The following is a 16,547-nucleotide window of genomic DNA, read 5'->3' on the forward strand; positions in this document are numbered from 1 at the left end:
TTACCCATTTTACCACATGGCACCTGGGAAGAAGCAATGCTCAACCAAACTTGGATTCAAAACACAGCCTAGAGAGTCTGACAACCAATCAGAATACAAGATCAAGATCAAAGCCCAGAGAGGATATAAAACCAGGGACTTTCAGCATCTGTCTCTTTTTCTTCTTCAGCCAACATCTGGAAATATGTGATCCCCCTTTTCTGTTCAGGAGCTCAAGCCATGTGATCCTGTCCACCATTAAACCATCTTTCCAAGCAGCCTTTGTGTTTCCAGTGTCTTTCCCCCCATTTGGAACTGAACCCAGAAAGACATTTCTTCCAACAGGATTAAATGGACCTTTATTCTAATTCTGCAGGTTTTAAAAATGTTTCTAAATCCTAGAGTTTAGTAGAAAAGACTCAGAATATATAATTGAATAAATTTATTTCAAAAATGCAAGACTGCCACCTTGTGGTTATTTCAGTAACTTACTATTCTTTTTTTTTTCCCCAGAAAATTTTATTGGTTTTTTAAAAGATTTATAAGGAAAAGGGTAGGTGGAATGGTATACAAATTTTGGCAGTTGCAAGTATGGCAGACGCCCCCTCCCTCCAAACTCATAAGATACATCTATGTATAAAACATTAATACAAAATCGTATAAAATCAGCATATTAATTCCATAAATTTTTTTCAATCAGCTTATATATTATGATATATAGTCTAGATATAATTTCATTATTACTTTCGGTCTGTTTATAACAATGTGATTTTCTTATTCATTTTTGTGATCTGAGCTTTCTTAGTGTTGCCCCTTCTCCCCCCGCTGGCAGAGCTCCGGCCCCTCCCGTGTCCTGTGTGACCGTTGAAGAGTCTTCTGTTTTTTCTAGGTTCGCTTTATTTTTTTCCATAAAGGCCTGAGCCTCTATGGGTGTATTGATTCTGATTCTTGTCTCCTCCCAGAATATCAGCATCCCTTCAGGCATCAACCATCTAAACCACACCCCTTTCTGGTACAATTTATTCGCCAATTGCGAATAATTTTTCCTTTTCTCCCTAATTTTTTTTGGGATCTGCTTCAAGATGGTTATCTCCCTGTCGTGATATGTCAATGCTTGCCCCCTTTGTACACCCAGAATTATGTCTCTTGTGCTTTTCCTAAGAAATTTGATATGGACCTCCCTGGGTACATTGTGTGTTCTGGCATATGCTGAGTTCACTCTATAGACCAGGTCTATCTCCCATTCCATCTGTTGTTTATCTTTGTATATATATTCAGCTAGGGTATTAGTCATGATGTCCCTTATGTTTTCCCCATCTGCTTCTATAACATTTTGAAATCTAAGATAAAAGGACATTCTCTCAAATTCTGTTTTCATTTGTTGGATATCAAGTTCTTTGTTACCCTTCTGCAAAGCTTCTACCCCCCCCTCGCCTCCGCCACCCCACCCTCCACAAGGTCCAGTCTCTGTGAGTTCTTATAAATTTGGACTTGATTCTCTTTAATTTCTTCCTTCATTTCCTTTAATTGTTTCTTAATTTCTTCCTGGCCCTGTATGAGTTGCTGAAGCATTTGTTGCAAATCCATCTCTGTACTCTTAGGTTGCATCAGTTCTATAATCTTTGACTGTGTGGCAGGACTGGATGTTGCAGATGTCGGTGCAGAGGTAGCAAAGCCAGGTTTTCCAGGTGGTGGTCTTTTTGGAGACATAGTTTATAAAGCAGAGAGATCAGTCAGTGTAGAGACTGGACAGCTGAAGGAATAGAGCAGGCAGATGAGTTCAGGAGGCAGAAGATCCAAGCAGCTGGGAGTTTCTTTAGTCAGTCTAGCAATAGAGAAAAATTTTCTCTCCAGAGGGTTCAGGAAATAACAATCCACAAGAGATTCTTCTGGGTGACACGGAGACAAAGACCGGAAGCCTGAATTTTAAAGGTGGAGTCAGGTTTCACAGTTCATGAAGACAACGGAAGTGTGCCATCTTGCCCTGCCAGCTTTGGGCTCAGAGGCATAACCAAATTTTAAAAGTTCAGAAATTTTCAGTTCACCCATAAGTTCTGGAACTAAATCCAATGAAAGTCACTTTTACAGGGGTGAGGCATCATTAGTTGGCTCTCCCCCCCTCCTCCTTCCCCTGGGGGCGAAAGCAAAATCTTCTCAAGCCGCTTGTCCAAGGGGGGGGGGAAATCCCCCTCCCTCTAGCCGCACCTCCAGCAAGAATCCGAAAGTTTAACTTTTAAAAACGCTGAAAAGTCCATCAGTTCAGAATAAAGGGAATGAAGAAAGGAAGCCTCTCACCATACCGCCGCTGCTTCCTTCAAAAGTACGTTGTCCGATCGGCATGGAGCGAGACGCATGCGCGCCCTCCGAAACTGCTCCCCGGTGCCTAGAGCGAAGCGGAGAAGCCCCCACCAGCCGCCGCCGATGCCAGGGCCCTCCGCGAGCCGCTCCCTCAGCAGGACGCCTCTCCGGGGCGTCCTGTGCCCCCCCAGAAGCGGGGGAAGCCCACCGGGAGAGCGGGAGCGGGCAAAGGCTTGCCCGTTGCCGTAGCCGCCGGAACCGGAAGTCAGTAACTTACTATTCTGATAAGGTCTCTTCTATTTACTTGGGAGTAACCACAATTGAGAACCGTTTATTTCTTAATAAGGCACGCAGTCTGAAAGATATTTAAGGTATTTTTCCAGACAAAAATATTTCAGACATTTTTTCTTCCCTAGCCTCTTTTGAGTCAGTGTTAAGACTATGGTACTTAATGCCCCAATACTGAACCGATTGTGAATGCCTCATAGTTTTATGAGATGTAGTGTTTCATGTAGCACCTTATTGTTAAGCACACTTCAAGGTTTTAGTATAGAATCAAAAAGCAAACAAACGCTTTTCCTTTAGACATGCGAATGGATTCTTTAAACGTATTTTAAATGAATTTATTAAATAATAACACACTGTCAAAGTGTGACTGTAGCACTGAAGATGCTAATCTAATTGCCATTTCACTTTGAGGTACTTGTATAAACCGTCTTGTCTGGCCTCAAACCCCAGAGTTTTTGTAGTTATGTAGCTCTGCATTATTAGAATAGTAGAGTAGAATAGAGCCGGAAGGGATCTTGGAGGTCTTCTAGTCCAGCCCCCTGTTCAAGCAGGAGAACCTATACCATCTCAGAGAAGTGACTGTCCAGTCTCTTCTTAAGAACCTCCAGTGATGGAGCGGCCACAATTTCCGGAGGCAAGCTATTCCACTGGTTAAATGTCCTCTCTGTTAGGAAGTTGCTCCTTCCTTTGTTAGTTTCCATCCATTGTTTCTTGTCTTGCGTTCTAGTGCTTTGGCGAATAGTTTATTATAATTTAAGAGAATGATTGAAAATAATTTTCCTCAATGAACCAATAAATTAGTGTTTTGAACTCCTTTGTTCAACTGTTTTTTTTTTAATCTAGTTTTAGAACTTGGGCGGAGAACAGATCACACTTTCAGTTTTATGTTTATGCAGAAATATTGAAAATTCAAAAGGGTTTACAAAACAAACACCACTGTAAACTGGGTAAAATCTGGTTAGTAACACTAGATTAGAATTATGACGAGGAGAGAAAAAAAGAACCGCTGAAGAAAGCAGCGGCAAACTTGAAAGCCAAACGGAGGACTCCATTGAAAGCACCAGCAAAACAACAGTTCACTCCTAAGCCAGCAAAACACCGACGCTCCAGGAAAGAGTTCCGCTTTCGTCTTCCGTCATCTCACTGGTTTTACGTCACTTCCGCCCCGCCGTCTCACGATTGGCTCCACGGAGCCGGATGCGAGGGCGGGCAATCTTTCCCCGTTGCCGCAGTGACAGGACCAGAGCGCTCTCGGAGCGGGGAAATGGCGGCGGCATCATCGTCGTCGCGTCGCTCGCAGCAGCATCATCACCATCACCCCGCTCACCCTCCAAGTCATCACTCAGTCCAGGCGCCCGTGTCTCCGCCTCGCAGCCCCAACCTTTCCCCCACGGGAGCTTCCCCTCAGCAGCGGCCCACTCTGGCCGGAGTCGAGGGCGAGGCCCCCGCCAACAGCGGCCGGGAAGGGACGGCGGGAACGGAGAGGCCTTTTTCTCCAGAGAGCGCCTGCGAAAGCTCTGGGCCTCCGCCGCCGCCGGGCTCCGGGGCCAGCAGCGCCACCACCAGCAGCAGCAGCTCCGGGTCTTCGTCTTCCTCCTCTGCCGCCTCCAGCCCGGCTGCTCCCGACAGCCCCGACCCGCCCCCTCCGCCGTTGCAGCCTCTTCCTCCCCCCGTGGGAAGCGGCGCTTTCCGGGAGCTGCTCGAGGCCTGCCGCAATGGGGACGTAACCCGGGTCAGGCGCTTGGTGGATGCTACCAACGTCAACGCCAAAGACATGGCCGGCCGGAAATCCACCCCTTTGCACTTCGCGGCAGGTGAGGGTCCTGTGGGGCGGGGGGGGAAGCTCCCAAGTATAGCGTCAGACTCCGCCGTTTGGTTGGCATGCTTTGCCACCGCTGAGGTGAAGAAACAGCCGCTCACCGTGCAAGGTCTCCAAGGCCAATGGCTCCAACTCTCGATCAAGACAGAGGTGGTAGTAAGCCATAAGTGGCTTCAGGCTTTCCATCCCCTGCCTGGAGCAAGGGAAGAAGCCTTGCATAGGAGGCAGCAAAATGACTTAGGTCCCCTCTGTGGAAACCATCCTCTCTGCTCTTGTCTGCTGAGGGTTTGCCTTGCTCAGACTGGATCTTGTACTGCCCAGTGAAGAATGTAGGAGGCTCGCCTTTTCATTCTTTCCGGGGAGGGTCAGGAAAGAGAGAAACAGATAAATCAGGGAAGGGGTGAAATAATGTATCTTGAGGGTGCAACTGCTGTGCCTGTTGTTGCTTTCTTTGCAAAAGCATTGGGAAAGATGATGCTGTTAGAGCAAGTAGGCTTGCGCATTGTATTAAATCATAAAATAGTTAATTGGTCAGATTTTGGCTTAGTCTATGACAGTGATGGCGAACCTTTTTGGCATCGAGTGGCCAAACCAGAACATGCGTGCCACACTGGAACGCTGGGAAACTGAAGACCAGCTGGCTGGCGCACACATGCCTGTTTTCAAGCTATTTGGGGGGCCTTTTCAGGCCAAAAATGGCCCGGAAAACTCTTTTTTGGCTGTTTTCCAGGCCGTTTTCCGACGCTCTGGCTCCCATGAAGACCACTGGAAACCAGAAGAGTAGCTGGTGACGGTGCTCATGCCCACAGAGCGGGTTCTGTGTGCCACCTCTGGCATGCACGCCGTAGGTTCGCCATCATGGGTCTATGATATGAATCCCACCATTGTGTTAATATTGTGAAGGAACCAAGAAAAGTATGAGGGTTTGGCTCAGAAGGGCTGCCTGGAGAATGCCCATTCTGTATGGATCCCTTGATAAGGAAATGTATAGTTCCTAAGGATGAGAATAAGGAATTCTTGGAAAAGGATTCTCTATATAACTTGGAATCATTCCTGGAGAGGTGAATGGTCCTGTATCCCTTACTACAGCATTCATTTTAAGAACAAGGGATGTAGAGCATTTTAGGATTTTAATCCCAATTTAACAATAGTTATTTCTAAGACTCACTCCTCACATTGTGTTTTTCAGTCTATGGCTTTCATAAAAGGTCCAGTAACATGAACTTATAATTATGCAGAAGATGCATTGCCAGAAATTTTTATATGGTGTCTCAGTAAAGACCATGTGGTATAGAGTTTCATGAATTAGAGTTGCTAAAATCAATTGCATATGAAATTATTCCATTCAGTGGCCTATGTAGTATGAAGTAACAAGAGAAATAAATTTGTTTGCGATTTCACATTCCAAGAAAGCAAATGAGAAAAATAGTGGAAAAGCATTAGAAAACTTGAAAGTGTGCTTCTTGGAATAATTTTACTTAAACAATTATTTATGGAATTGAATGGTTGATTTTGAAGAGCTAGCTCAAAGATTGGTTGATTACATAACTGGCATTTTTAGTTTTGTTATATAAAATGTGAGGAACAATATGCACAGAAATAATGGTTTTCTCTTTTCAAAAGCACTGTTTATAATTATAGCAAATGTTTTAAAGTTTCCAAAAGAGGGACTTAAAGGATAGATCACATGCTTAAATCAGTTTAATCGACCCCCCCCCCCCCACTGCTATTTCCAGTATTCTCCTGGGAAGGCATTTTGGTCAGTATGAAACAAATATAGTGTTATTTCCACAACCACATTTGGTACATAACTGGGGAAAAAATTCTCCTATTTATTTCTCTGTGGACCAACAATATGGAAAACACATGTTTGTGTTTGAATGCAGACTATCCAGAACCAACTGTTCTCCATTTATTGGTAAAATCCCACAACTTTTTAAAAAAATTGTGCTGCTTTTCTGAGATGCAGAAATTAAAATGAGGTTAAGCTATTTCAAATTACTCCCATCATCTCCCTTCCTGTTAGCCAAATATTTCTGATTGTCAGCATTTTAAAGAAAAACTTTATGGAGGTTCTAATATTTGTTCCAGTAATGTAGTGTGGCTTAGTTGCCCTGATAGCTTATTCTGACTATATAGGGGTGCATAGATGCATTAAGAGGGATGGTTTGATGTTGTGATTGCCAGGTTAAAAACTGGGAGACTTGAATTCTAGTGCTTCCTTAGGCACAAAGCTAGCTGGGTAATCTTGGAAAAATCACTTTCCTCCAACTCTAGAAAGGAGGCAATGGCAGACCACTTCCAAAATACCTTTCTGAGAAAATTGCAGGAACTTGCTTATTCAAGCAGTCATTAGGAGTCAAAAACTGGCTTGAAGGCATGAACACATAATAAATGCATTGGAGATGATGCTCTCAGTTTGTATGTAATATTGATAAGTCTCACCTGCAATAATTTGCGTGAAATTCCACCAAGTCTGCATCAAATAGTTATAGGTTCAGTAATAGGGCATTGATGTGGGAATTATTTTCTGACACTAGTCAGCAGTGCTATTGTATTAAAAATTATTTTAGAGGAATAAATAATATTAGATTCACATGACTTAGGTTAGATTCATACTGGTAATACCAAGCAGTAAAATGATGTTTTTGACTTTGATGTGTGAAATTGATGTGGAACACAGTTTGTTTTAGGATTACACTGTAATTCTAACTCAGTGATGGCGAACCTATGGCACGTGTGCCACAGGTGGCACGCGGAGCCATTTGTCAGGGCACGCGAGGCGCTGCCCTGTCAGTTGGCCAGCTGAGTTCACGGTTTTTAAAAGCCATTTTCCCCCCTCCCCAGGCCCCAGAGGCTTTATAGGAGCCTGGGGAGGGCGAAAAGAGCCTCCCCTGCCCCCCTGGAGGCCCTCCGGACTTCCGGTTTGCTCGGAGGGTCGTTTTAAGAGTTCCGAAGGCTTCAGGGAAGCCTCCGGACGGTCCCTGAAGCCTCCGGGGGGGTGGGGGAGGCTCTTTTTGCCCTCCCCAGGCTCCTATAAAGCCTCTGGAGCCTGGGGAGGGCGAAAAAAGCATGTAAAAATGGGGAGTCGTGCCTGTTGTGCGTGTATGCGCACTGGGGGGTCGCGCATTGCATTATGGGTGCGGCACACACGCACACGACCCCCCCTGCGCTCCCCACTTGTGGCACGCGAGCCAAAAAAGGTTCGCCATCGCTGTTCTAACTCATGATTTCAGAACCTTTACTCTACAGAGATGTAGGAATAAGCAGCTGAGAGAATAAAATAAACCAGAAATTGGTCAAGGAAGCAAGCATTATTTTACTTTATATTATATTGTTTGAGTTTGCATAAGTGATTAGAAAACCCAAACATTCACGAAGCACAGAAAATATAACTTTCAAAATGAATCAAGTTTTTTTTTTAACTCCAATTCTAAATTGGAGTAAAAGTAGAATTTGGAAAATTACTTGTTATGTCAATAAGTGCTTTTGTGTCAACTTGTGGTTATAACATTTCTGTTCATTTTTGTATATATATTTTGAGTCGAGTCTTATAGAAATATTAATGTTGCTATTGAAGTTTTGATTGAAGGAATTGAATTCTGATGTGCACAATAATGATACATAGCAAGTAGATTTAAATCTGTTTATTAGTTGGTTTGGATCAGAGTGGATTTAATTTAAATTGATTTAAATCACAATTTAAATCATGATTTAAATCACTAGTAAAAAGGCTTGATTTAAATCAACTCAATTTAAATCATAATTTTTAAAGAGTAACTGTCATCTTGTCCCGCAGCAGCTCCTCCTCTGACCTGCTGTTGACTCACCGACAGTCCCAATATTGCAGAATATACAACCTCATGCTACAAAACTAAGCTCCATTTCATGCTGAATAAACTAAATTATTAATGTATGTTAAATACAAAACTATCTTTAGATAGATTTTTACTCCAAAAGCATTTATTAAAATAAATTTGATAAAAATAAAAAAAATCCAATTTAAATAAAAAAATCCAATTTAATTTTTTTTAAATCAATTTTATCTACCCTGGTTTGGATACAATTACTGTAGATGTGCACTTTGATATATAGATGTTTATAGCAACCCTAGAAAGTTTTGATCTGAATTAAAGTAACAGGCCAGTAAAGTAGATTAGATTATCTTCTATATTTTAACACCGTTTGTTGTGGAAAAGGATTTTAGCAAGAAAGAGGTTTAAAATAATTTTTGATTGGCATTTCTAAACTTTTAAAAAACCAACAAAGTGCTATACTATTTGCAGTATATTAGCAACAGAGTAAATTATAAATGCAGTAAATTATAAATTTATTTTAGAGTTTTATACTTCTGTGTGCCATATACAGTGGCAATATTTATGCATTCTATATTGCATTAATTCAACTTCATTTCACTAGGCTTTGGAAGAAAGGATGTTGTGGAACACTTGTTACAAACAGGAGCTAACGTCCATGCTCGTGATGATGGTGGACTGATACCTCTTCACAATGCCTGTTCCTTTGGCCATGCTGAGGTCGTTAGCCTCTTGCTGTGTCAAGGAGCAGAACCAAATGCCAGAGACAACTGGAACTATACCCCTCTTCATGAAGCTGCAATCAAAGGCAAGATAGATGTCTGTATTGGTAAGTACATCTTTCTTCAAAACATTTTAAATGTTAAAAAATTGGTAAGTATCAAAGCCAAAGCTCATTTAGAAAATCCATTGAGTAATCTATACAAATCATCTAACTGCATTTTATAACTCATAATCCATGGTTTTTACTGTGTAATACAAAAATAGAAATAGAATGAAACTTAATCAGCCAAAACAATGAATACATTCAGCACTGCCAAATTTAGTTTCAATATAAAATGCTGCCAACTGTGGAATGAAAAATCTTCATATTTGATTAACAGAATATTTGGGAATAACTTACAACTTTTCTAAATGTAAGATAAGAGATAGCTGTCTATCCTTACCATATGTAAAATTTAAGAATATTTTCTATAATCTTTTCAGCAAGCTTTGTACCTGTGATGCTGAATTACCATTATCATAAGACAGTAATGTGCATAGATAACGGTGTAAAAGTATATTTGATTGCAATTTAACCTCTATATCAGTTAGGTTTTGATATTAAACATAATTGTCATTTCCTTTACTGAATATTACATTCTTGATTTGACAGTTTTTTTCTCCAAAGTAACCAGAAACCTTCTAAAATAAATCAAGTAGTAAGTACAGTAAGTAAGTTTAATTGTAATCATAGGTCATAAAATATAAAACATACCATAAAATGCAATATAATAAAATAACAGTGGAATACTGTTTGTATTATAACCTGAAGTTATAAAGCAGTATTGGATGTAAAAAAGTTAAAGCAAGATAAATCTGAGGCTACAAATAAAAAATATTTCTAAGTTTAAATTACAGTGCAGCAAAAGTATCAATTTGGAAACACAATTGCATGAAGATAGTTGAGTTGTTTGAGACCTGAACTCTTGAGCTCATCTACTAGCAATTAAATTAGATAGAAAAATATGATACCTCTATAGTTTATAATGTTTTTTTATTAATTATTTCCTCCCTCCCTCCCTCCCTCCTTCCTTCCTTCCTTCCTTCCTTCCTTCCTTCCTTCCTTCCTTCCTTCCTTCCTGAGTTTCCACTGAGGAAAGGTTGAGGTGGAGAGGCTTGACCCAAGTGCCAGTTCAACATCCAGTACATCCACTGCCTTTCATTTTTTGTTATATTTTGAACAATAAAGGACAAAAGACAAGGTGCAAAATAGATGCTGGCTAGTCCCATTCTTTTTTCATTTTTCAACCTACTTGCCATATTTAATGAGAGAACCTGAATCAGATATTCTCACTTTCCTCAAAAAAAAAAAGAGAGATCCCAATGATCTGCTGATATGTAAACTTTATGTCAAGTTGTAGGGCGCAAGGGGCCTGGCCGGCATATGGGCACCCTGAAGTAGTATGTTGCTGACCTGTCTGTTGAGGAAAAACTTTTCGACAAGGTTAGCTTTTAGAAAAAAGTGTGTGTGTGTGTGTGTTTGTGTGTGTGTGTGTGTGTGTGTTGTTAAAGGTTATAAAAGTGGTATCCAGACTCATGTTTCATTGAATTATAATATATCTTTTATATAATAGTACAGCCTGTTAATGAAAGTAATTGGAATTTGGAACTCTATCACTAAACAACACAATTGTAAAAAACACAACATAATGATGGCTGTTTTAGGCAAAATCCCACATGGATATTAGGCACAAATGTTACATAATCACAATTTGTAATTTCTTGCCAGTTTACCCATTGACTTTGTTTATTGGAAGCTGGCAGGGAAGGTTGCAAATGATGATCATGGGACATTGTAACAATTCTAATTGCAAGCTGGTTGCCAAGCATGAATTGTGATCACATCTCTGTGGGACTGTTGCAATGGCTGCAACTTTGAGGACTAGCTATGGTCCTCAAAGTTGTTCAGCCATGTGATAACTTTAAATGGTCACTGAAAAGTCGCTGAAGAAATGGTCATTAACTAAGGACTATCTATAGAAGCAGTTTCAGTGTTCTTAGGATCTTCTTTGTGAACAAATCTGCCCTTATATGTCTGCAATTGATCTAAACATAGAGTTTTTTAAGACTAATATTTTCGATATTAAATGCATAGTATTTCTCTGAATCATTCTCTGATGCAAAAACTATTTTTTTTAAATAAAAACGTAATTATATTGCATATTTATTAAAACTGACGAGTGTACCAAGAGTATATCAGATTAATTTCACATTGCTGTGCATCATTCAAATAATTATGCAACATTGTTTCTAGGTTATTTAAATCTAAAATATGTATTTAATTTCCATCAATCAATCTTGCATCAATACTGCATGTATAACAGATACTATCAGAGAGCCAGTTTGTTACAATGGTTAAGGCACCAGGCTACAAACCTGAAAGCTGGGAATTCTAATCCCACTTTACCTTCAAAGTTAATTAGGTGATCTTGGCCCATCTTCTTTCTGAGCTCTAGGAAGCAGACAATAGCAAATTGTTTCTAAAGTCTTGCCAAGAAAACTATAGGGACTTGTCCAAGCAGTCACCAAGAGAGAAGTCATTAAGTAAATACATGAAATTACAGCACTACTCCCCCAAAATGCAATATATGTGCAGTGTTTTTACTAAAAACCAAACAAGACATTTATAGCTCTGACACTCCTTATTTTCTAGATTTTCATGACTTGGAGCTCCTCTGATAACAGCCAGGGTTATCATCTCTAAATGATGCAGTCATGTGACATTCACATTTTATGACTTCATTGCTAATTAATGGCAATTGCCATTGTAACCTGAGGATTACCTATAGTGGTCCCTAACCTTTCCCACTTTGCAGACCAGTAGAGAGGAAGAGGAAATAGTTCCGTGTGAATGGCAGCTCCATTTCTGCGAGGGGCAGGCACTTGCACACACACATGAAGCTTCATTTGTGTGAGTGGCGCTTTATGCCCGTGCACTTCATGCCTGCCAGCCACAGCCTGGTTCCAAAGGGTCCTCAGCCCAGTACTGGGCCACGGCCCAAGGATTGGAGGATCCTGACCTATATATAAATTATTTAGATTGCTTTCCATCAAAAATTAATAACAACCTCCTCCTGAAATGTTTTTACTACAAATGCCTGTGAACAAAATACTTTATTCTTGGAATGTTTAAAAATTAGATTCATTATTATCCAAATTCACCCATCTCATTCTTAGTGGGATATATATTGGATATAGTATTTTTTCAAAACACAATTATTTGATAAACATAATCAATTTAAAATTTATATTGTAATGGTAATTTAATTGCTGCTTTTAAATCTACAGTTATATCCTGAAGAATGTAATGGTTTTATATAAATATTAGTGTCAACTTATTACATTGAAGAAAATTTGCTTCCCCAAATTTTTTTTAGCTTACAATGTGATTTATTTCACTTTCTGTTAATTGGAACATTGAATTGAGTAATTAGTACATTTGGTAAAGAATAAAGCAAGATTATGCAGCCTGCTCAGAATAATATTATATGAAGAATGGGGGTTATTAAAGTGGAAATAATGAAATATTTAAGCAGTATATGTTCATTTTTTAAAATTAATGTTGCTATAAACAACTACCTGTCTCAGGTTGCCCCTTATCCCCAATTTTATTTGCATTGATGGAGGTTTTGGCAAATGCAATTAGGGAAGATTCATTGATTGAAAGAATTGGTGTACAGAAAAAAAAAATTAAAATATTATTTGCAGACGATATATTATTAACATTTCAAAAAAAACCTAGTTATTATAGAGCGGATATATTTACACCTGAATGAATTTGGGAAATATATTGGATTACAAATAAACTTGGAAAAATCAGAAATGATTTTATATAACCATAGTAAAGAAGAAGTGGATGTATTGAAAATTGAATAATCGAATTAAAAAATTGAAAGGAAAATATAAATTAAAAAATAGCATTAAATATTTAGGTACTGACATCCCCCAAAATATTCAAGAGTTAAAGAAAATACATTCTGAAAAGTTAACGAAAGATATAAAAATAAAATAAATAAATATGAGAAAGTATCATGGTTTATCATGATATCATGGTTTTTATCATGGTTTAGAAGAAGTTCAATGATAAAAATGAAGGTTTCACCAAAAATTAATTTTTTGTTTTGGATGATCCCAATTAAATTTTTGGATCAAGAATTAAAGCAAATACAGAGATTGCTGGAGGCGTATTGTGATGGAGGTAAGAGAGCAAGAATAAGTAAAGCATTACGGTATGAACCATTAAAAATAGTGGGCTGGGTCTTCCAAATGTTAGAAATTATTGGGTAGCTAATCAATTAAAGATAGTCCCAGATATTATAGCATTGACTAGAGATTTAATATGGGGGGGATATAGAGTTAAAATAATTAAGGGAAATAGGTAATTCTATAGAAACGTATTGGTTTAAAAATGATATTTAAAAAATTGCTAGGAGGATTCAAAATCCCTTTTTAAAAAATGATAGAATTATGGAACAAACGGAGATACCAGTTAATGCCAGGAATTTCTCCTTTAACACCGGTGGTGGAAATGGAGAAATTCCCTAAGACTGAATTGAAAGAATGGATTAGTAAACTAAAAGAGAATCAGATATATAAATGGGAAGACTGGAAGAACAAGATAAAAAATATAACACAACTAATTTTATCAGATATTAAATTAAATTGGTTGAATTTAATACAATTAGAGAAATGGATAAAAGTGGAAGAAATATAGTTATCAAAATTTGAAATGATTATAAAAGAATGTGAGGTGACTGAAGAATATATAAGTAAAGGAAGAATTGGGAAAATATATTGAATATTAACTGAACTAGAACAGGCAAAAGGTTTAAAATTAATTTGGGAATCAAATTTAGGAGAAATAAATGATAATGATTGGAAAAATATTTAGAATAGAAGTGTATATAAGAATATATACACTTATATTTAGAGTTAAGGAAAATGGATATAAAGTGATATAGAGGTGGTACCTAATGCCATGTAAATGAAATCAAATAGATGATAAATATACAAATATTTGTTGGAGGTGCAAGAAAGAGGTTGGAACATATAAACGTGGTTGGATTGTGATAGCGCACAAAAAATATGGGACATGGTGCTCAGAGAAATTAGAGCACTTTTGAATGTAAATTTAGATATGTCACTGAGGATTGCATTTCTGTTGCTGGTGGAAAAACAGGATACAAATGAAACAAAAAAAGGAATTGATTGTAAATTTGATAATGGCAGCTAGATTAGTGATGACTAAATATTGGGGACGAAATTGGGATATTCAAAGAAATTCGTGAATAATGAAATTTGGAGTATGACAACAAATGATACATTAACAACAGAATTTAAATTTAAAAAAGGGATGATTAAAGCAAACAATTATAATGGAATATAGGGGGATTTTATAAAATCAATGTTGGTGGAAGGCAAAGAGAATAAACCTACTCAAGAATATATGTTGTTTTGGAGTGGATAAGTGCACAATTGGCATATAGTGTATATCTTTTAGTTGTTATAGAAGAAATATAAGAAAAAATGGTCTCCGGGGAGGGGATGCACTGTAATATTTCTATTTTTCCCCTTTTTTGTATTTAGATTTATATGTACTATGTTTGCATTATTTGTATTTAAAATAAAAAATATTAATTAAAAAACCCAACTACTTGTCCCTAAATAGGAAAGATGCCAATTACTTAATTTTATTATATTTATTCAGAGAATATATTCATGCATTAGTTATTTTGAATGACTCACTTTATCTCACTTTACTTTGTCTTCTAGAACAAATATTTTGTATTAGTTAAATTATTAATTTTACTATGAAGATCAAGAATAGATAAAAATTACACTTCTTGGTTATCTGTATTAAAAGAAAATAGTTTGGGTTTCTTGTTTTTGAAAGTATATGAGTATTTGGTAAAGTAAAATAGATAGCTGCAATTTATTTGCAGAAAATATAGCTAATAATTGAAATTATGCTCTTAAAAATCAGCATTATTAGTGTTTCAAAACTACAAAATACGATTATCTATTACTACCTCATACCCTTTTGCAATAAAATATAACAATTTTCAATATCATTTTAGGATATTGTTAATTTTGTGTTAGCAAAGTGACAGAGATGACTGCATGTTCATGATGCTTGGTATAATTTAGAAGAATCAATGTAACAGACAATCTGCTTATTCAAAAACTTTGTAGCAAATTATGTGTGAATATTTTCTAGACAGTGGATGTGTTCGTGTCAAAATACTTTTTGAAACTTTTACACCAAATGTCAGTTAAAGAAATAGAGAATGTGCTCTGTACATTAATGTCATTTACCTATTGTCCATAATTAGTTTAGATAAAATTTGCAGCCTAATAGTAGATTTATGGGTCTAAATTGTTCAGTGATATAAGGAGGGATTTTCACCCTTGAGGAAAAACCAATCAGTAGTTGAATGGTCTATTATAAGCAAAAACAGCTTTCTAGATTATGATCTTTGTTGGGAAAAAAATTGGCTGCATGATCAGTGTATGTTTTATTGGCAGTTGCATTTATTCTATATGCCAGATATTTGAGAATTATTATTATTTCTTTATTCAGTACTTCTGCAACATGGAGCTGATCCAAATATTCGGAATACAGATGGAAAATCAGCTTTAGATCTTGCAGATCCTTCTGCAAAAGCTGTACTTACTGGTGAGTACATATGATTGTTAAGACACATATAATTAGCCTTCTAACGTTCTATCTAGATTTCCTGGGATAAAAACAGAACACTGTATGTGTTGATTTACTGCTATTAAGGGATCAAAATTTACTTTGCTTATTGTGGTTACTTTTAGGCATATGATAGGACTTGTAATTTAATGACAAAATCATTAATTTAATGACAAAATCATTAATTTAATGACAAAATCATTAATGACAAAACCAAAAGTTAAAGTTTACATAACTATAAGTACTCTAAGAAATCTGCAAAGGTTTAGGATGGAAATGACACAGAATTGTACAGAAATTACATTAATTGCACATATGGATACACCTATGGTGTGAGTACAACCCTCATCTGTTGCGTTATCTCCTAGTGCTTTTCATATTACTATATTGTGGGCTTTCACCAATGGTTGGGAGTGGGAGGCTGTGAGTTGCAGTAGTTTTGCTTCTTGTTGGTTCAAATTGGTGATAATAAGGGAAAAGTCCATTTCATTACTCCTTAATTGTGGGGTACCATAGTGGTCAGGGCTCTTTTCTTTCTGCAAGAAGCTCTCAAAAAATTTCATGAAGCCCTGGGTGAGGCCATCTTTCAACAAGGGTTCTGATGTCATCAATATATTGATGATATTTAATTTCCCATCTTGACTTTGGGCCAAGCATGTAATACCATTGAAGCGTTGTATTGATATCTAGTGGCTGATATAGTCTGAATACAGAGAAACAGGGTAATCCTTGGGTTTGGAAGCTGCCCAATTCCAGAGAATTATCAGCTTTACTACTGAGTGAAAATACGCTCCTTCTTATGGAACTGACCTATAAAAGGGATACTTCTTGTCTTTTAGCTTCTGCTGGTTGAGTAGGTTACAGTTACGTGCAAGAAAACTTTGTACAA

General features: G+C 37.6%; 1 protein-coding gene across 1 annotated transcript in view; it reads left to right on the forward strand.

Moving 5' to 3' along the window:
- The first annotated feature begins 3,148 nt into the window (after positions 1–3,148).
- Positions 3,149–16,547, forward strand: part of TNKS (tankyrase) — a 100,330-nt gene continuing 86,931 nt past the window's right edge. Inside the window, exons 1-3 of the mRNA XM_081942957.1 lie at positions 3,149–4,379; positions 8,804–9,028; positions 15,542–15,637. Coding sequence (XP_081799083.1) covers positions 3,830–4,379; positions 8,804–9,028; positions 15,542–15,637 — 871 coding nt within the window. The 5' untranslated portion in view covers positions 3,149–3,829. The remainder of the gene's footprint in view (positions 4,380–8,803; positions 9,029–15,541; positions 15,638–16,547) is intronic.

Source organism: Natrix helvetica, assembly GCF_964273705.1.
Source record: "Natrix helvetica genome assembly, chromosome: 2".
NCBI lineage: Eukaryota > Metazoa > Chordata > Lepidosauria > Squamata > Natricidae > Natrix > Natrix helvetica.